Raw genomic sequence first — 20,728 nt, forward strand, 5'->3', positions numbered from 1 at the left:
ATATCCACCAGTGAATTTACACCGCCCTCCGCTACCCTAGGCCCCTTCTCCTTCCCGACTTTAGGGAATATGTCCGCTATTGAGGCTGCCGCAAGCCAGGTCCTGCCAGCTACCTGTTGCCTCCTTTTTGTTTGTCCCGATGGTAATTGGGGTTCTCATCTCCCTCTACCTCGGTTTCCTCCCTCAATGACTTCTTCCTATGAAGCGCCGTTTTAGAACCAGCGGCCGCTTTGGGGGCCATGATAGCCCTCTGAGACCTCAGGCCGGGTGATCTCCTGCCGAGACTGCCGCCAGCCGATGTCCCTGGTCGAGATCTGCACGCCGCCTCGAAGCCTGGCTCCGCCTCTTCTCGTTTCCGCGGAGCTTGCGAAGTCCGTGGGCGGAAGACAGGGCCTTGAACGCGGCCAACACCAGACGGAGAGCCTGTCTTGAGAGCCTGCACCCGGTAAGTGCCGACGGCATTACCGGTTCCACAGCCGTTAATCTTCCGACGGATACTAGCCGGGACCGGGATCGGGTGGAATATGGTATGATTATGTCAGTAAGCTAAAAACTCCATGGGGCTTAGTTCACTGCCCTCACTGCCCAACTGCTACGGCCTCCGCTACGGGACCGCCATCTTGCTTCCACTCCCGCTCTGCGTCAATTTTCTCAATGGCGAGCACCTCGACTGCGACGAGATCTCAACGTCGACAGTCGGTAAGCTCTTGGCAGGGTCTTAGCCGGCAAACCCCTCGACGCCGACCTCCAAGAAGGTGGCGGAGTGTTCCTCGCCGTCGACGGGTGCTTGTCAGGTCTCTCGGGACCAGCCTACTTCGAGCCCGAAGTATGTCTCGATATCGACTTACTTTTGTGCGATGAAGAATGTCATCATCTCGACACCGATCTGTCCCTCAACGCTGATGAGTGTCTCTGTTGCTTTTTCGACAGCGATCTCGACGCCGAGCAGTCAGGCATCTGTCTCCTTCTGGACTCAGGAGAGGTAGATCTTGGCCGTTTTCAATGTTCCTGAAGAGAAGAAGGGCCTTGACCACTTCCAAGGCCACTTTTACGATGACTTGTACTTCTCTCCATCAAGGCACTGAGTCTAATCCTCTCTGTCCCGAAGAGTCCGTTTCAAAAACTGCTGACAATAATTGCAGGATCTGGCTTGTGTGAAAATGGCAAACACACGATGCACACCGAGTGTGGGTCAGTTTTAGCCATCTTTTAACCACAAGATGGACATTTGTGGAATAATGCTGGCATTTTGACAGAAAAAAGTACGTCAAAATGTCAGAAAAGATAAATAAATAAATATCAACCAGCAGTCAAAAATGTCGAAATATGAGAGAAAAACACAATTTCTGACTAAAGGTAATCAAAAACTGTCAAGCTCAAGCTCCAGGATCCTCACAGAAGGAGCTGGAAAAAAGAACTGACCTAACTTTCACCTGTGGTGCATGATGGGAGCAGAGGGGCTCCTGGAGGTCTTAAAGGCATGGTGTACAAGTTCTTGGAAGCCTTTAAGGCGAGGTGCCAGTTTTTACTGTACTGTGATGTTTATTCATCTATGCAGCCTATGGGCCAACTGCCTGCTATAACCTTCTTCTCTTGTCTGAAAATAAAGGTTTTCTTGTTTGACACTATTACAGTGTATGTTCTCTTTTACAGAGTTTATGTCTAAGATTGTGTTTTGTACAAGATAAACCTATGTAATTTTGGCATGTTGCCCTATTGGAATTGTGTTAGGCTGCATATTTATGTGTTTATATACATGTATATATGTATGTCATGGGAATGCTAGGCGCTTGTGGTTTCCTAACATACACATATATATATGTATATTTCTATATGCTCTGGAATCCCACACATGGACAGGGATTATACGTGATCCCGCACATGGGCGTGGATTATTTAGTGCTTATGACTATTGATGAGTATCCCCTGGAAGAGAAGCGCAACCTTACTGCACATACACATTCTTGCACACAACTTACACAGACGTGCACAATGGTGCATGTGTGCCGGTAGGGGCATGCTAACTTGTGCACATCATCTGTCGTATTCACAGTGCATCCTCATATTGTCATCAAAGAGATGCAGACGTGTGCAGACAAATTGTACGTGCGTGGTGTTGAGGCAAGGGGGTGATTTTGCCAGCCTGCCGCATCTCCAGGCAACGTGCCCCTTTGCTCTTTCATGTTGCCCTTATATTGTTGTTGGATATGAATCTTTAGCTATGTTTAGAATTACTTTTCTGTGCAGATTTCCAAGTCTATGCCCCACCAATAAGTGTCTTGCAATATATTTGTTGACTAGGGTGATGTAGATCTGTACCCCCAGGGACAAGAGTATCTGTGACTAGATCTGCAGTCATTGTGGATGTGCCCTGGTAGGTGTTTAATTGTGCATGAGTGACATAGGGCCCATCCAGCCCGTCACCCCAGTCCCTGGTTGTTACTCACCTAGTTGCTGATCATGTTCAGCAGTATCCTGTCCCTGGACTCCAACCACCGACTCCTCGCAGATGACTTTGGACACTTGTTCCTCCAATGCATCCAGCTCCTCCTGTGGAGCTGGTCTCCCAGGTCCGGTCTGCTGAGCTACTTTGCGATTGGCCAACATTTTCTCCTTGGTCTTGCGCTTAGCATCATGCCAGCACTTCTTGCAGTCGTTCACTGTCCTCCTCACCTCTTCAACAGCATTCATCTTGGCTGCGAAGGACTGCCATATTAAATTCTTGGTCCCCAATCACACAGTGGAGCTGACAAACAGCTGGTGTTGTTTTTCTGTCACCTCTGGAATCAGGACCTGGTTTTCCTACTAGCTGAATCTGGTTTTCCTCTTCATCTTCCGCCTACCCTTCTCCTCAGTCTCTGGCTGGTCCTCCTGGCTGTTTGGGAGGTCGTTTACTCCTGAAGTACTGGGTCCAGCTACATCCATGGTTCTTCACTTTTCCCCCCCTCGGTTTGTGATACTTTGCAGGCGTTTTGTACTCGCTTTTATGACAGGACGTGAAAAAAAAGTGGCGTTGTGCTAATTTGCGGGCAGTTTGTGGTCGCTGACTGGCCTGCCGCCACTTTTGTCACGTTAGCGGCAAGATTTTTATCGCTGTGGCGCTCTTACCGTTGAGAATTTTCACTGACATGAGAAACTATCACCACGCAGCGTCAGCTTGAACATTTGTTGCTAACGTGGCGATAAAAAAATGGCAGCTGACGTGAGCGCTATTTTTCGCCAATCTTTGTAAATATCCCCCTTGGAGTTGGAAGGGCTAGTGAATTCTGTGGCTGATGGAACTCAAGTTTCTAAGGAATTCAAGTGAATGTTCAATTCAAACATTTTTCAAAGAGCTAGAGTGGTTTCAGTTGCCAATCACAACAGATCTTATTGTGAGATGGTTCGTAGCACAGTGGACTACGTTTTTCAGATGGAGGGAAGATTCGGAAACATTGGCTTCGGATGAGTTTTTGCAGGTGTAATAGATGTGCTAAGTTTTGCATCTTCTTCCTGCTCAGTGATTCTGGAAGATATTTTTTAGGTGAGGAGGAGGAAAAATGATTTGCTGGAGTTCACTCCTTTTTGGATGTCCCAGCCCTAGCAACAAGCCTGTTGGAAATAATGATGGCAGAGTCTTGTTTGTTTTCAGTTTTTCAAAGCTATTTGAGGAGTCAAGATAACTTTTAGCACAGTCTTTTGGTGAGGCACGCAGTGTTGACGTTTGGTAGACTTTAGTTGCACCTGGTGCGTCCCAAGCTTTCTAGAGAGGCTTCAGAAAATGAATCTTCTTACAATCTAAATATAAAAAAGCAAAACGTTCAAAGACTTTACGTCAAAATTTACTTCAAAATATATAGCTCCGGAACACAAAACAAGATGAACGGCAGAGAATTGGAAGGGTGGTATTTCTAAATGAGACCAATGAATGTTAGCTTTATGAATCAGAGTTACTGACTCTGATATAAAATAAAACTATGAATGTGTGGTTATCAAGTAGGCTTGCTCAGATTTCCTGTGCACAAGGGCTGTTCTGGCTTTCATATGATGAATCTGCAGGATGACTAAGGCACAAATTCAACACAGCCACACATTACCACCATCTACAGTGAGGATGCAAACTACAATATACTTCAGTCAGACAAATGATATTGAACACTTAAATTGCCAGGTCAGATAGTGGACATGCGCCAAGACATAAAACACGAAAACTTTTAGTATCATCCAGAATAAGAGTGTCAGAACTGAACATCACTAACAATTTCTTTATAATTCATGGGAGTCTGTAATCCCTGTATTAAAGCCACTCTCTAAATTCCCTTGTTACAGGCAACTAGTTCTATCTCTAGTGGTCTGTAATATAGAAATGACGTAGCTGCTCCACTGTAATAACTCATTATTGTAGAGGTTGGACGTCACAATGCCTGCTGCCAGAGCCAAGTGGAAAGGCAGGACATCAAGCGTAATTCAATCTGCATTCATAATTATAGAGGCATGCTTAATTTTTGTGAATGTTAAAAAAATTACAGAAAGATTAAATTCCTCAGAATGTTTCTACACAATTTCTTTGTTCGCCCTAAGTTGGCAGGGTATGCCCAGACGTGGGTCCCTTGCTCACTTTGCCACTGGATTCAAGCTAGCCTGGCTGATGACGGCTGATTAGCCAGAATCCGGTCCCAGGATGCTTGATTCTGGTCCAGGGAAGACATGGCTTGGCAGTTCAGGCTGGACTGTTCCCATGAGGCACAGGGTCAGACTGATTTGCATATGGCCATGTCTGAACTGGGGTGGCCGAGTGAGCTAAAGAATGATGATGGATTAAACCCAGATCAGTTGACTGGGGGTGAGTGCTTGCAATGTTCAACACTCCGTCCATCATCCCCTTTGGATTTTCTTTACACATTCAGGGAGACAGTGTTTATTTTAAAAACTGGACTTGTATTAAACAAATTCTAATATCTTTTTGCGACACATAGCTAACTGCTTTTTGGTGGGTTTAATTTTGCAATAGGGAGTCTTCTTTTACTTTCCAGGTTTGAAAATATTCCATCTCTTTCAAATGAAAGAGCAACACTTCAAGGATTTAAGCAGTTTGTAGGAAAGGTGATGTGACCATGTATCATAAGCAATAAAGTACCCACGCCGTACATTATAAGGATTTTGCAAGTCACCTCAGAGTTACATGAACATATAAAGGAACACTGTCTTCCTCTATATGGTCATAGGAACTCTGATAGGACTTGCAACATCCTTATGATGTACAACAGGGTGTACTTTATTCCATATATTATTTACTGTTGCACTGGTGTCAATGGAAACTGGATGAAAGCAGGTGACCAACGATTGACCAAGTAGTCCTTCTGAAATGTCTGTCGAGCAACAATTCTAAAAAAGAAAACAAATGGTCCCAAGACACACAACCACACCAAGGGTAGCACAAGCTAAAATAAAGAAGAAAATTTGAGGACAAAGGTTTCCTATCAGAAAACTAGAATTGCCTGACATCCAATGTTTCCTCTTGTCAAAGTGAGCCATGATGTTTACCATGTAGTGCGAATGAGCATATTGTGGGCTGCACTGTTGCAGCTCAGAGCAAAAGGAATCCAGTACCTAGAGGAGCATCTTTATATATAAGCCATGTTATTCGTATGTGTGTCCAGAAACGATGAAGATGAAAGTTATGGCGTATGCACATGGACCTCAAAGCCACTTTGTTGCACAATGTAAAGACACAACTCGTGTGTGTTGCTTTTAAGCATGGGCACTCCAGACTTTGTTTTTTTTTCAAATTTGTGTTTTTTCTTTTAACTGTTAGGAAAGCTCTATAAATTCACAAGCGACCCAATACTGTACCAGAACGAAGGCACAAACCCCTCCCCACGTGATAAAAGTAACATAACTCTGTGAACGCAAAGTTTTGTAATGTTCTTCACATTAGTAGTCTTTTCTTTATCAAGGGGCAACAATCAGGAAAAGCAACCTAGTGACATTCACATCATCACATCTTGAACAAAGTATACACTGATTCATCTGGTTGATCACACTATAAAGTTTTGGCAGCATTGCTTTTTAAGGAAGAAATGTAACACATGATAAGCATCTTGGCACACGAAGTGTAACTTATTATAACCCTCTTCATAGCACAGACATGCCGAACTGCTAATCCAAGAGACTGGTATAAAGCGATTAATGTGTGTACTCAGATTTTAAATCCCATAAATGTTGCCCAAACATTGGGCGAAAAATGGAACTTTGATCATTGCCCAATATAATGAAAGGAAAAACAGGCTTACAAGGAATTGGAGTGTGGCAGTTGAGCAATGTTTATGTAGAATTACTCAAATTGAATAGTTGAGCATCCAGCTGACTCCTCGGAATAAAAAGCTCCCGATGTTCCATTTGTGACAAAGGCAGCAAAACGTGCACAGGGCAGAGCTCAGACGTTAGTCGGACAATTGTACGTTGAAACACGTATTCAGTGTCCTAACAGCAGAAATATAAAACCTGTCTCAGTCCCATACTCATTTATCTGCGGCAGCAGCCTTTAGTGCCCGTGTCACTGCCATCCCCCCTACAGCATATCAGCCCCAACATGGGAATCTGCTGAAAGTACCAAAGTTTTTTTTTAAAGTCTGACATTTCCTCTGACGATACAGCTGCAGAGTGCTTCACAGGTCATTTTTATTTTACAACTCCTCTTTCCTCTTGGCCGCTTGATTGTTTTCCTTGGCAGTTTTTAACTTTTTATCCTCACTGCTTTTCTTTTTTTCTGGTTTCACTTTATTTTTGTCCTTCTCATTCTGTTTCTCTGGTTCTGCTCCTTTGCCAGGGTAAACCTGTCCCTCCACAGTCACATCGGCACATCTGTCCTGTTGTACAAGGAAATCTTTAACTTCCCACGCGTAACTTCCATCACGCAGCATAAAGATGGCCCGGTTGGAGGAAACAATAAACCTAAGGGGTAAAACAAATGAAAAAGATGATAAAGTCATATCTTCTTAAAATTTAAATCAATGGCCGACTTATGGGAACACATCAGCACAACCTGTCTAAGCACATACGTCACCCCACACCCCCGCACCCCTCCCTCCCCAGTAGATGCTAAGGAATAAATAAAGGAGCAGCTGCAATAAAAACTAAAATTGTCAAAAAACAGGAAAACTGACAGGTAACTCAAGAGGATTAATAAATTATACAAATTCTGCAATGCGAAGCGATCCTGACAAAAATACAGCACAACGCAAAGCTACTGTACACGGACCAATACACTCAGACAACAGCTTAATGCACAGATGGTTGCACATTACAATGAATACGCCTGTGGGGGTATCCACAAAATAATACCCGTCAGGGAACAATGGTTTAATTTTTCTGTAATTGCACGTCATCAAAAAGGACAGCTAAACAGTAAAAAAGGACAGCTAAACAGTAAAAGTCCCAGCAGTGGCACAGGCCCACACCCTCCACCTCCGGCTTGAAGCGTATTGGTAGGTAGCCACTGCACCAATGGCCTAATAGCCTGGGTGCCACTGAACAGTGATTAGCTTTACATTTCACTTATCCCCCCTGCAGACAAAGGTTCATAAACGGGATTAGTATGGGAACGCAGTGCATGGCTGAGAGGTGGGGGTCGAGAGCAAAGTCAGGGAAGGCAGCAGAGAACGAATAAATGATGAAAATATTTAAAAAGAACTGAGAGCAGCACATAGAGTGAGTGGGGAAAGAAAGATATGATTGAAAAAAAATACAGGAGGAAGAAAATGATGGTAGATATAAACTGGAATAGAAGGGGGAAAAAAAGGGTAAAAACAACAAAGGAAGGGGGAAAGGATAAACGGTTGGATAGTGCGGTAAAACAAGCAATTTGCGACAGGTTGGAAGAAAAGGAGAATAGAGAGGTGGCTGAAAGGTTACACAAACGAGTGTACGGATAACTGGACAGATGACTGAAAGGATGGACATGCATGTGTGAACAAACTCGTCATTGGATGAAATGGAAGAGGGACATATAGAAAGCTAAAAGTGGGTGGATGAATGAGAGGACTAATGGATGGATAGAAGGTCAATGAATTATTTGAATAACGAAACAATGGGGTAAAGGATCAAAAAATGTACGGCTATTTAAGAGGACGAATGCAAAAGCAACAATTGATGGACAGAATGTAGAACAATGTCATACATTCACCCCAGTACAGAGATCTGGGCCTAAATCCATCGTTATTTTGCTCATCATGCCGTTCCAGTTTGAACCCAGCCATATGCAAATCAGTCTTGACCCTGTGCCTCATGGGAACAGTCCAGCCGGAATTGCTAAGCCAGGTCCTCCCTGGACTGGAAAAAAGCATCCTAGGACCGGTTTGACCCCTCTTCAGCCAGGATAGCTTGATTCCAGTGGCATGGAGAGCACGGGACCCACATCTGGGCATACCCTACCCACTCGGGGTGAAGAATGCAAAAACAACAATTGATGGACAGAATGTCGAACAAGGTCATGTTATGAACCCGAAACCGGTCCCAGGATGCTGGTTTCCGGTCCAGGGAAGACATGGCTTGGCAGTTCGGGCTGGACTGTTCCCATGAGGCACAGGGTCAGACTGATTTGCATATGGCCATGTCTGAACTGGGGTGGCGGAGTGAGCTAAAGAATGATGATGGATTAAACCCAGATCAGTTGACTGGGGGTGAGTGCTTGCATTGTTCAACACTCCGTCCATCATCCCCTATGGTTTTGCTTTATTTAAGAGGACGTACAGGTGAATATACCTCGTCTAGGAAGGGTCAGACTTACTTGCTTCACTCGGTGTCAGAGGTTTGGTTGAAAGTAGGGAATATTTTAATTTTCTAGCTACTCCATTGGTCCCACACAGACGGTGGGGAACGCGTAGATCAAGATGCGGTTGCCTTGTGAGTTTACTGTCCACAAACTGTGGGCGATCTCAAGCTCTTCCCATACCCAGCATATAAGTGACCAGAGATTTACTCCATTAAGGAATGGAATAAATTCCCTCCCCGGGTGGTAAGATCTGAAGAACATCACCCAACTTAATGGCAATATACAGGAAAGGGTTTCTCAGCTGGGAGACCGTATTCTCTGGCGACAGAAAAAAAACAATAAGAGTAAAAAAAAAAAAAAAAGGAGCATGTGCACAGTGAGCTACCTTTCCCAGTGCAAAGCAGTAGTGTGCACACAATGTCACATTGGGAAGATGCCAATGTCAAAATACACGTCCAGAAGAACTGCTGGAACGCTGCGAATGGCGGCAGCTTCCTGTGGTTTCAATGGAAAGGTTTGTGTATTTCCAGAAATGTGAATATTTATACCTACACGAACTCCTATGGAGCAGACAGCTGCTGTGGTGCTGCAGCTTCATTTGAGACAGAGGGAGGGCCTCCTTTCTGGAGCATGATGCTAGCCTTTCAGCAGTCAGTGCACACATAAAGGTTTCAACTTGTGGTCCGAAGACCTCTGGGGCCCCGCAAGGCCTACCAGGGACAGTGGCTGTTATACAATATTAAATACTAAAATGAATAAACTAAAATTGAGAAAATATATACAAAAAAAGAAACAACTGAAAATGTGAAAAGTTGTCGATATTTCATTGTGAATTAAACAAAATATACAGAGATGTGTTCTGTGTACATTTTTTTTTTTTTAAGTATTTATCTGTACTGTTTTGAGGTTCAAATCATAAAAATTACTTAGCGAGTGGGGTTCCCAAATTTCCGATAACGACTCAATGTGGATCCAAAAAAGTTACAAGGTTAAGAAATGCTAGCCTGGAATATCCTTTTTTAAAAACATATTATTGCCTTTTGTATTTAACAACGCTCATGTGATATCGACAGTTCTCTTACATAGTCCATATCGATTCCTTCGTCTCATGTTACAGACATTCATTGCATGGTAGCTCCATGAGCTCTAAGCCTAGAACATGGCCATGGGTACTCACAAACTTTCTCTCGGGGGCCAAATTTACAGTGTGGTTTGTGGCCGAGGGCCGCACCGGTGGGGGTGGGGCCACAGGGGGAGGGGCAGGGCTAAAGCAAAAAAATTGTGACCATGAGGTTGAACACAGGTCCCTGCAGCAGATCCCTCTCTCTCCCCCTCCCCCCTCTCTTCCCGTCACTACCCTCCTCCCTCCATCTCTCTCTCTCCCCGTCTCTCTCTCTCTCCCCGTCTCTCTCCCTCTCCCCGTCTCTCCCTCTCCCCTTCTGTCTCCCCCTCCCCCTTCTGTCTGCCCCTCCCCTTCTGTCTGCCCCTCCCCTTCTGTCTGCCCCTCCCCCTCCGTCTCCCCCTCCCCCTCCCTCTCCCCCTCCTTTTCTTCCCCTCCCCCTCCCCCTCCGTCTCCCCCTCCCCTCCTCCGTCTCCCTCTCCCCTTCTCCCCCTCCGTCTCTCCGTCTCGCCTTCTCCCCCTCCGTCTCCCTCTCGCCTTCTCCCCCTCCGTCTCCCCTTCTACCCCTCCCTCTCCCCCTCCGTCTCCCTCTCCCCTTATTCCCCTCCCTCTCCCTCTCCCCTTCTCCGTCTCCCTCTCCCCTTCTCCCCCTCCGTCTCCCTCTCCCCTTCTCCCCCTCCGTCTCCCCTTCTCCCCCTCCGTCTCCCTCTCCCCCTCTGTCTCCCTCTCCCCTTCTCCCCCTCCGTCTCCCTCTCCCCCTCCCCTTCTCCCCCTCCGTCTCCCCCCTCCCCCTCCCCACTCCCCCTCCCCTTCTGTCTCCCTCTCCCCCTCCCTCTCCGTCTCCCTCTCCCCCCCCTTCGTCCCCTCTCCGTCTCCTACCTATCCCCCTCCCCATCTGTCTCCCTCTCCCCCTCCCCATCTGTCTCCCTCCCCTTCTCACCCCTCCGTCTCCCTCTCCCCTTCTCCCCCTCCCTCTCCCCCTCCCGTCCTCCCCTCCGTCTCCCTCTCCCCTTCTCCCCCTCCGTCTCCCTCTCTCCTTCTCCCCCTTCGTCTCCCTCTCCCCCTCCCCTTAAGTCTCCCTCTCCCCCTCCCCTTCAGTCTCCCTCTCCCCCTCCCCTTCAGTCTCCCTCCCCCCCTCCCCTTCAGTCTCCCTCTCCCCCTCCGTCTCCCCCTCCTCCCTTCCTCTCCCTCTCCCCCTCTGTCTCCCTCTCTGTCTCCCTCTCCCCCTCCCCCTCCGTCTCCCCCTCCCCCTCCGTCTCCCTCTCCCCCTCCGTCTCCCCCTCCGTCTCCCCCTCCGTCTCCCTCTCCCCCTCCGTCTCCCCCTCCGTCTCCCTCTCCCCCTCCGTCTCCCCCTCCCTATCCCTATCCCGCTCCCTCTCCCTCTCCCTCTCCCTATCCCTATCCCGCTCCCTCTCCCCCTCCTTCTCCCCCTCCGTCTCCCTCTCCCCCTCCCCCTCCGTCTCCCCCTCTCCGTCTCCGTCTCCCCCTCCGTCTCCCCCTCCGTCCTCCGTCGCCCTCTCCCCCCTCCCCCTCTACCCCCTCCCTCCCTCTCCCCTTCGCCCCCTCAGTCTCCCTCGCCCCCTCAGTCTCCCTCGCCCCCTCCCTCTCCCCCTCCCTCTCCCCCTCCCCCTCCCTCTCCCCCTCCGTCTCCCCCTCCGTCTCCCCCTCCGTCTCCCCCTCCGTCGCCCTCTCCCCCCTCCCCCTCTACCCCCTCCCTCCCTCTCCCCTTCGCCCCCTCAGTCTCCCTCGCCCCCTCAGTCCCCTTCGCCCCCTCAGTCTCCCTCGCCCCCTCAGTCTCCCTCGCCCCCTCCCTCTCCCCCTCCCTCTCCCCCTCCCCCTCCCTCTCCCCCTCCGTCTCCCCCTCCCTCTCCGTCTCCCTCTCCCCTTCTCCCCCTCTGTCTCCTTCTCCCCTTCTCCCTCTCCCCCTCCCCTTCTGTCTCCCCCTCCCCTTCTGTCTCCCCCTCTCCCCCTCCGTCTCCCCCTCCGTCTCCCCCTCCGTCTCCCTCTCCGTCTCCGTCTCCCCCTCCGTCTCCCTCTCCCCCTCCGTCTCCCTCTCCCCCTCCCTCTCGCCCTCCGTCTCCCCCTCCGTCTCCGTCTCCCTCTCCCGACTCCCCCTCCCCTTCTGTCTCCCTCTCCCCGTCTCCCTCTCCCTCTCCGTCTCCCCCTCCCGACTCCCTCTCCCGACTCCCCCTCCCCTTCTGTGTCTCCCTCTCCCCCTCCCCCCCTCCCCCCTCCCCCCCTCCGTCTCCCTCCCCCCCTCCGTCTCCCTCTCCCCCTCAGTCTCCCTCTCCCCCCTCAGTCTCTCTCTCCCCCCTCAGTCTCCCTCCGTCTCCCTCTCCCCCCTCCGTCTCCCTCTCCCCCTCCCCCTCTCCGTCTCCCTCTCCCCCCCTCCCTCTCCCCCTCCGTTTCCGTCTCCCTCTCCCCCTCCCTCTCCCCCTCCGTCTCCCTCTCCCCCTCCGTCTCCCCCCCCGTCTCCCCCCCCGTCTCCCCCTCCCCTTCTCCCCCTCCGTCTCCCCCTCCCTCTCCCCTTCTCCCCCTCCGTCTCACTCTCCCCCTCCGTCTCCCTTTCCCCTTCTCCCCCTCCTTCTCCCCCTCCGTCTCCCTCTCCCCCTCCCTCTCCCCTTCTCCCTCTCCGTCTCCCCGTCTCCCTCCGTCTCCCTCTCCGTCTCCCTCTCCCTCCGTCTCCCTCTCCCCCTCCTTCTCCCCCTCCTTCTCCCCCTCCGTCTCCCTCTCCGTCTCCCTCCCTCCGTCTCCCTCTCTCCCCTCCGTCTCCCTCTCCCCTTCCGTCTCCCTCTCCCCCTCCTTCTCCCTCTCCCCCTCCAGTCTCCCCCTCCGTCTCCCCCTCCCTCTCCCTCTCTCCGTCTCCCCCTCTGTCTCCCTCTCCCCCTCCGTCTCCCTCTCCCCCTCCGTCTCCCTCTCCCCCTCCGTCTCCCTGTCTCCCCCCGTCTCCCTCTCCCCCTCCGTCTCCCTCTCCCCCTCCGTCTCCCTCTCCCCCTCCGTCTCCCTCTCCCCCTCCGTCTCCCCCTCCCCGTCTCCCTCTCCCCCGTCTCCCCCTCCCCATCTCCCCCTCCGTCTCCCTCTCCGTCTCCCTCTCTCCCTCCGTCTCCCTCTCCCACTCCCTCCGTCTCCCTCTCCCTCTCCCCCTCCCCCCTCCGTCTCCCTCTCCCCCTCCCTCCGTCTCCCCCTCCGTCTCCCTCTCTCCCTCCCTCTCCCCCTCCCCCTAACCCTCCGTCTCCCTCTCTCCCTTCCCTCTCAGTCTCCCTCTCCCCCTCCGTCTCCCCCTCTCTCCCTCCGTCTCCCTCTCCCCCTCCCTCCGTCTCCCTCTCCCTCCGTCTCCCTCTCCCCCTCCCTCCGTCTCCCTCTCCGTCTCCCCCTCCCCGTCTCCCCCTCCCGTCTCCCTCTCCCCCTCCCTCCGTCTCCCTCTCCCTCCGTCTCCCTCTCCCCCTCCGTCTCCCTCCGTCTCCCTCTCCCCCTCCGTCTCCCCCTGTCTCCCTCTCCCCCTCCCTCTGTCTCCCTCTCCCCTTCCCTCCGTCTCCGTCTCCCTCTCCCCTTCCCTCTGTCTCCGTCTCCCTCTCCCCCTCCCTCTGCCTCCCTCTCCCCCTCCCTCTGTCTCTGTCTCCCTCTCCCCCTGTCTCCCACTCCCCCTGTCTCCCTCCCTCTGTCTCCCTCTCCTCCCTTTGTCTCCCTCTCCCCCTCCCTCTGTCTCCCTCTCCCCCTTCCTCTGTCTCCCTCTCCCCCTTCCTCTGTCTCCCTCTCCCCCTCCCTCCGTCTCCCTCTCCCCCTCCCTCCGTCTCCCTCTCCCCCTCCCTCCGTCTCCCTCTCCCCCTCCCTCCGTCTCCCTCTCCCCTCCCTCCGTCTCCCTCTCCCTCCGTCTCCCTCCCTCTGTCTCCCTCTCCCCCTCCCTCTGTCTCCCTCTCCCCCTCCCTCTGTCTCCCTCTCCCCCTTCCTCTGTCTCCCTCTCCCTCTCCCCCTCGGTCTCCCTCTCCCCCTCGGTCTCCCTCTCCCCCTCGGTCTCCCTCTCCCCCTCGGTCTCCCTCTCCCCCTCGGTCTCCCTCTCCCCCTCGGTCTCCCTCTCCCCCTCGGTCTCCCTCTCCCCCTCTGTGTCTCCCTTTCCGGGTCTCCCTCTCCCCCTCTGGGTCTCCCTCTCCCCCTCTGGGTCTCCCTCTCCCCCTCTGGGTCTCCCTCTCCCCCTCCTTTTCTTCCCCTCCCCCTCCCCCTCCGTCTCCCCCTCCCCTCCTCCGTCTCCCTCTCCCCTTCTCCCCCTCCGTCTCGCCTTCTCCCCCTCCGTCTCCCTCTCGCCTTCTCCCCCTCCGTCTCCCTCTCCCCTTCTACCCCTCCCTCTCCCCCTCCGTCTCCCTCTCCCCTTATTCCCCTCCCTCTCCCTCTCCCCTTCTCCGTCTCCCTCTCCCCTTCTCCCCCTCCGTCTCCCTCTCCCCTTCTCCCCCTCCGTCTCCCTCTCCCCCCTCCCCCTCCCCTTCTGTCTCCCTCTCCCCCTCCCTCTCCGTCTCCCTATCCCCCTCCCCATCTGTCTCCCTCTCCCCCTCCCCATCTGTCTCCCTCCCCTTCTCCACCTCCGTCTCCCTCTCCCCTTCTCCCCCTCCGTCTCCCCCTCCCGTCCTCCCCCTCTCCCCTTCTCCCCCTCCGTCTCCCTCTCTCCTTCTCCCCCTTCGTCTCCCTCTCCCCCTCCCCTTCAGTCTCCCTCTCCCCCTCCCCTTCAGTCTCCCTCTCCCCCTCCCCCTCCCCTTCAGTCTCCCTCTCCCCCTCCCCTTCAGTCTCCCTCTCCCCCTCCCCTTCAGTCTCCCTCTCCCCCTCCGTCTCCCCCTCCTCCCTTCCTCTCCCTCTCCCTCTCCCCCTCTGTCTCCCTCTCCCCCTCTGTCTCCCTCTCCCCTCCCCCTCCCTCTCCCCCTCCCCCTCCGTCTCCCCCTCCGTCTCCCCCTCCCCCTCCCCCTCCCCCTCTGTCTCCCCCTCCCTCTCCCCCTCCGTCTCCCTCTCCCCCTCCCCCTCTGTCTCCCCCTCCCCCTCCCTCTCCATCTCCCTATCCCTATCCCGCTCCCTCTCCCCCTCCTTCTCCCCCTCCGTCTCCCTTTCCCCCTCTGTCTCCCCCTCTCCCCCTCCGTCTCCCTCTCCCCCTCTGTCTCTCCGTCTCCCTCTCCCCCTCCGTCTCCCCCTCCGTCTCCCCCTCCGTCTCCCCCTCCGTCTCCCTCTCCCCCTCCCCCCTCCCCCTCTACCCCCTCCCTCCCCCTCCCTCTCCCCTCCCTCTCCCCTTCTCCCCCTCAGTCTCCCTCGCCCCCTCAGTCTCCCTCGCCCCCTCAGTCTCCCTCGCCCCCTCAGTCTCCCTCGCCCCCTCAGTCTCCCCCTCAGTCTCCCCCTCCCCCTCCGTCTCCCCCTCCCTCTCCCCCTCCGTCTCCCCCTCCTGACTCCCCCTCCCCTTCTGTCTCCCTCGCCCCCTCCCTCTCCCTCGCCCCCTCCCTCTCCCCCTCCCCCTCCCTCTCCCCCTCCGTCTCCCTCTCCCCCTCCCTCTCCGTCTCCCTCTCCCCGTCTCCCTCTCCCCTTCTCCCTCTCCCCTTCTCCCCCTCTGTCTCCTTCTCCCCTTCTCCCTCTCCCCTTCTCCCCCTCCCCTTCTGTCTCCCCCTCCCCTTCCGTCTCCCCCTCCCCTTCCGTCTCCCCCCCTCCGTCTCTGTCTCCCCCCCTCCGTCTCCCTCTCCCCCCCTCCGTCTCCCCCTCCCCCTCCGTCTCCCCCTCCCCCTCCGTCTCCCTCTCCGTCTCCCCCTCCGTCTCCCTCTCCCCCTCCGTCTCCCTCTCCCCCTCCGTCTCCCCCTCCTGACTCCCCCTCCCCTTCTGTCTCCCTCGCCCCCTCCCTCTCCCCCTCCCCCTCCCTCTCCCCCTCCGTCTCCCTCTCCCCCTCCCTCTCCGTCTCCCTCTCCCCGTCTCCCTCTCCCCTTCTCCCCCTCTGTCTCCTTCTCCCCTTCTCCCTCTCCCCTTCTCCCCCTCCCCTTCTGTCTCCCCCTCCCCTTCCGTCTCCCCCTCCCCTTCCGTCTCCCCCCCTCCGTCTCTGTCTCCCCCCCTCCGTCTCCCTCTCCCCCTCCCTCTCCCCCTCCCCCTCCGTCTCCCCCTCCCCCTCCGTCTCCCTCTCCGTCTCCCCCTCCGTCTCCCTCTCCCCCTCCGTCTCCCTCTCCCCCTCCGTCTCCCCCTCCCCTTCTGTCTCCCTCTCCCTCTCCGTCTCCCCCTCCCTCTCCCGACTCCCTCTCCCGACTCCCCCTCCCCTTCTGTGTCTCCCTCTCCCCCTCCCCCCCCTCAGTCTCCCTCTCCCCCCTCAGTCTCCCTCTCCCCCCTCAGTCTCCCTCTCCCCCCTCAGTCTCCCTCCGTCTCCCTCTCCCCCCTCCGTCTCCCTCTCCCCCTCTCCGTCTCCCTCTCCCCCCTCCCCCCTCCCCCTCCCTCTCCCCCTCCCTCTCCCCCTCCCCCTCCCCCTCCGTCTCCCTCTCCCCCTTCTCCCCCTCCGTCTCCCCCCCCTGCTCCCCCTCCCCTTCTCCCCCTCCGTCTCCCCCTCCCTCTCCCCTTCTCCCCCTCCGTCTCACTCTCCCCCTCCCCCTCCGTCTCCCTCTCCCCCTCCTTCTCCTTCTCCCCCTCCCCCTCCCCCTCCCCCCCTCCTTCTCCCCCTCCCCCTCCCTCCCTCCGTCTCCCCCTCCGTCTCCCTCTCTCCCCTCCGTCTCCCTCTCCCCTTCCGTCTCCCTCTCCCCTTCCGTCTCCCTCTCCCCTTCCGTCTCCCTCTCCCCCTCCTTCTCCCTCTCCCCCTCCAGTCTCCCCCTCCAGTCTCCCCCTCCAGTCTCCCCCTCCCTCTCCCCGTCTCCCCCTCTGTCGCCCTCTCCCCCTCCGTCGCCCTCTCCCCCTCCGTCGCCCTCTCCCCCTCCCCCTCCGTCTCCCCCTCCCTCTCCCCCTCCGTCTCCCTGTCTCCCTCCGTCTCCCCCTCCCCCGTCTCCCTCTCCCCCTCCGTCTCCCCCTCCCCGTCTCCCCGTCTCCCCCTCCGTCTCCCTCTCCCCTTCCGTCTCTCCCTCCGTCTCCCTCTCCCCCCCCCGCCGTCTCCCTCTCCCCCTCCCTCTCCCCCTCCGTCTCCCTCTCCCCCTCCCCGTCTCCCTCCGTCTCCCTCCGTCTCCCCGTCTCCCTCCGTCTCCCTCTCCCCCTCCCTCGTCTCCGTCTCCCTCTCCCCGTCTCCCCCTCCCTCTCCCCCTCCCTCTCCCCTCCGTCTCCCCCTCCGTCTCCCCATCTCCCTCTCCCCCGTCTCCCTCTCCCCCTCCCTCCCCCGTCTCCCTCCCTCTCCCCCTCCCCCTAACCCTCCGTCTCCCTCTTCCTCTCTCCCTCTCCCTCTCAGTCTCCCTCTCCCCCTCCGTCTCCCCCTCTCTCCCTCCGTCTCCCTCTCCCCCTCCCTCCCTCCGTCTCCCTCTCCCCCTCCCTCCCTCCGTCTCCCTCTCCCGCCGTCTCCCTCTCCCCCTCCGTCTCCCTCTCCGTCTCTCCCTCTCCGTCTCCCCCTCCCCTCTCCCTCTCCCCCTCCCGTCTCCCTCTCCCCCTCCGTCTCCCTCTCCCCCTCCGTCTCCCCCTCCGTCTCCCTCTCCCCCTCCGTCTCCCCCTGTCTCCCTCTCCCCCTCCCTCTGTCTCCCTCTCCCCCTCCCTCTGTCTCCCCCTCCCTCCCTCTCCCCCTCCCTCTCCCCCTTCCCCTCCCCCCTGTCTCCCCCTCCCCCCTGTCTCCCCCTCCCCCTGTCTCCCTCTCCCCTTCCCTCTGTCTCCCTCTCCCCTTCCCTCTGTCTCCCTCTCCCCTTCCCTCTGTCTCCCTCTCCCCTTCCCTCTGTCTCCCTCTCCCCTTCCCTCTGTCTCCCTCTCCCTCTCCCCCTCCCTCTGCCTCCCTCTCCCCCTCCCTCTGTCTCCCTCTCCCCCTGTCTCCCTCTCTGTCTCCCTCTCTTCCCTTTGTCTCCCTCTCCCCCTCCCTCTGTCTCCCTCTCCCCCTTCCTCTGTCTCCCTCTCCCCCTTCCTCTGTCTCCCTCTCCCCCTTCCTCTGTCTCCCTCTCCCCCTTCCTCTGTCTCCCTCTCCCCCTCCCTCCGTCTCCCTCTCCCCCTCCCTCTCCCCCTCCCTCTCCCCCTCCCTCCGTCTCCCTCTCCCCCTCCCTCTGTCTCTGTCTCCCTCTCCCCCTCCCTCTGTCTCTGTCTCCCTCTCCCCCTCCCTCTGTCTCCCTCTCCCCCTCCCTCTGTCTCCCTCTCCCCCTCCCTCTGTCTCCCTCTCCCCCTCCCTCTGTCTCCCTCTCCCCCTCCCTCTGTCTCCCTCTCCCCCTCCCTCTGTCTCCCTCTCCCCCTTCCTCTGTCTCCCTCTCCCTCTCCCCCTTCCTCTGTCTCCCTCTCCCCCTTCCTCTGTCTCCCTCTCCCCCCCTGTCTCCCTCTCCCCCCCTGTCTCCCTCTCCCCCTCTGTCTCCCTCTCCCCCCCTGTCTCCCTCTCCCCCTCTGTCTCCCTCTCCCCCTCTGTCTCCCTCTCCCCCTCTGTCTCCCTCTCCCCCTCTGTCTCCCTCTCCCCCTCTGTCTCCCTCTCCCCCTCTGTCTCCCTCTCCCCCTCTGTCTCCCTCTCCCTCTCTGTCTCCCTCTCCCTCTCCCCCTCGGACTCCCTCTCCCCCTCGGACTCCCTCTCCCCCTCGGACTCCCTCTCCCCCTCGGACTCCCTCTCCCCCTCTGTCTCCCTCTCCCCCTCTGTCTCCCTCTCCCCCTCTGTCTCCCTCTCCCTCTCCCCCTCTGTCTCCCTCTCCCTCTCCCCCTCTGTCTCCCTCTCCCTCTCTGTCTCCCTCTCCCTCTCCCCCTCGGTCTCCCTCTCCCCCTCGGTCTCCCTCTCCCCCTCCCTCCGTCTCTCTCTCCCCCTCCCTCCGTCTCCCTCTCCCCCTCCCTCCGTCTCCCTCTCCCCCCTCCCTCCGTCTCCCTCTCCCTCGGTCTCCCTCTCCCCCTCCCTCGGTCTCCCTCTCCCCCTTCCTCTGTCTCCCTCTCCCCCTTACTCTGTTTCCCTCTCCCCCTTACTCTGTCTCCCTCTCCCCCTTACTCTGTCTCCCTCTCCCTCTCTTCCTCTGTCTCCCTCTCCTCCTCTGTCTCCCTCTCTTCCTCTGTCTCCCTCTCCCCCTCCCCCTCTGTCTCCCTCTCCCCCTCTCCCCCTCTGTCTCCCTCTCCCCCTCTGTCTCCCTCTCCCCCTCTGTCTCTCTCCCCCTCTGTCTCCCTCCCCCTCTGTCTCCCTCTCACCCTCTGTCTCCCTCTCCCCCTCCGTCTCCCTCTCCGTCCCCCTCTCCCCCTCCGTCTCCCCCTCCCCGTCTCCCCCTCCCCGTCTCCCTCTCCCCCTCTGTCTCCCTCTCCCTCTCCCCCTCTGTCTCCCTCTCCCTCTCCCCCTCTGTCTCCCTCTCCTCTCCCCCTCGGTCTCCCTCTCCCCCTCGGTCTCCCTCTCCCTCTCCCCCTCCCCCTCGGTCTCCCTCTCCCCCTCGGTCTCCCTCTCCCCCTCGGTGTCTCCCTTTCCGGGTCTCCCTCTCCCCCTCTGGGTCTCCCTCTCCCCCTCTGGGTCTCCCTCTCCCCCTCTGGGTCTCCCTCTCCCCCTCTGGGTCTCCCTCTCCCCCTCCCCCTCCGTCTCCCTCTCCCCCTCCCTCTCCCCCTCCCTCTCCCTCTCCCCCTCGGTCTCCCCCTCGGTCTCCCTCTCCGTCTCCCTCTCCCCCTCGGTCTCCCTCTCCGTCTCCCTCTCCCCCTCGGTCTCCCCCTCGGTCTCCCTCGCCCCCTCTGTGTCTCCCTCTCCCCCTCTGGGTCTCCCTCTCCCCCTCTGGGTCTCCCTCTCCCCCTCTGGTTCTCCCTCTCCCCCTCTGGGTCTCCCTCTCCCCCTCCGTCTCCCTCTCCCCCTCCCCCTCTGTCTCCCTCTCTCCCTCTGTCTCCCTCTCCCCCTCCCCCTCTGTCTCCCTCTCTCCCTCTGTCTCCCTCTCCCCCTCCCCCTCTGTCTCCCTCTGTCTCCCTCTCCCCCTCCCCCTCCGTCTCCCTCTCTCCCTCCGTCTCCCTCTCTCCCTCCGTCTCCCTCTCCCCCTCCCTCCCCCTCCCTCTGTCTCCCTCTCCCTCTGTCTCCCCCTCCCCCTGTCTCCCTCTCCCCCTCCCTCTGTCTCCCTCTCCCCCTGTCTCCCTCTCCCCCTCCCCCTGTCTCCCCCTCCCTCTGTCTCCCTCTCCCCCTCCGTCTCCCCCCCTTCTCTCCCCCCCTTCTCTCCCCCCCCCCGTCTCCCCCCCTTCTCTCCCCCCCCTTCTCCCCCTCCCCTTCTCCCCCTCCGTCTCCCCCTCCCTCTCCCCTTCTCCCCCTCCGTCTCACTCTCCCCCTCCGTCTCCCTCTCCCCTTCTCCCCCTCCTTCTCCCCCTCCGTCTCCCTCTCCCCCTCCGTCTCCCTCTCCCCTTCTCCCCCTCCTTCTCCCCCTCCGTCTCCCTCTCCGTCTCCCCCTCCATCTCCCTCCCTCCGTCTCCCTCTCTCCCCTTCCGTCTCCCTCTCTCCCCTTCCGTCTCCCTCTCTCCCCTTCCGTCTCCCTCTCTCCCCTTCCGTCTCCCTCTCCCCTTCCGTCTCCCTCTCCCCTTCCGTCTCCCTCTCCCCCTCCAGTCTCCCCCTCCAGTCTCCCCCTCCAGTCTCCCTCCGTCTCCCCCTCCCTCTCTCCGTCTCCCCCTCTGTCGCCGTCTCCCCCTCCGTCGCCCTCTCCCCCTCCGTCGCCCTCTCCCCCTCCGTCGCCCTCTCCCCCTCCGTCTCCCTCTCCCCCTCCGTCTCCCTGTCTCCCCCCCCGTCTCCCCCTCCCCCGTCTCCCTCTCCCCCTCCGTCTCCCCCTCCCCGTCTC

At 57.4% G+C, this 20,728-nt stretch overlaps 1 protein-coding gene across 1 annotated transcript in view; it reads right to left on the minus strand.

Annotated features, from left to right (window-relative positions):
- Nucleotides 1-3,802: 3,802 nt before the first annotated feature.
- MESD (mesoderm development LRP chaperone) overlaps nucleotides 3,803-20,728 on the minus strand; it is a 57,121-nt gene continuing 40,195 nt past the window's right edge. Inside the window, exon 3 of the mRNA XM_085644722.1 lies at nucleotides 3,803-6,933. Coding sequence (XP_085500848.1) covers nucleotides 6,666-6,933 — 268 coding nt within the window. The 3' untranslated portion in view covers nucleotides 3,803-6,665. The remainder of the gene's footprint in view (nucleotides 6,934-20,728) is intronic.

This window comes from Triturus cristatus, chromosome 3_1, assembly GCF_964204655.1.
Source record: "Triturus cristatus chromosome 3_1, aTriCri1.1, whole genome shotgun sequence".
NCBI classification, from domain to species: Eukaryota; Metazoa; Chordata; class Amphibia; order Caudata; family Salamandridae; genus Triturus; species Triturus cristatus.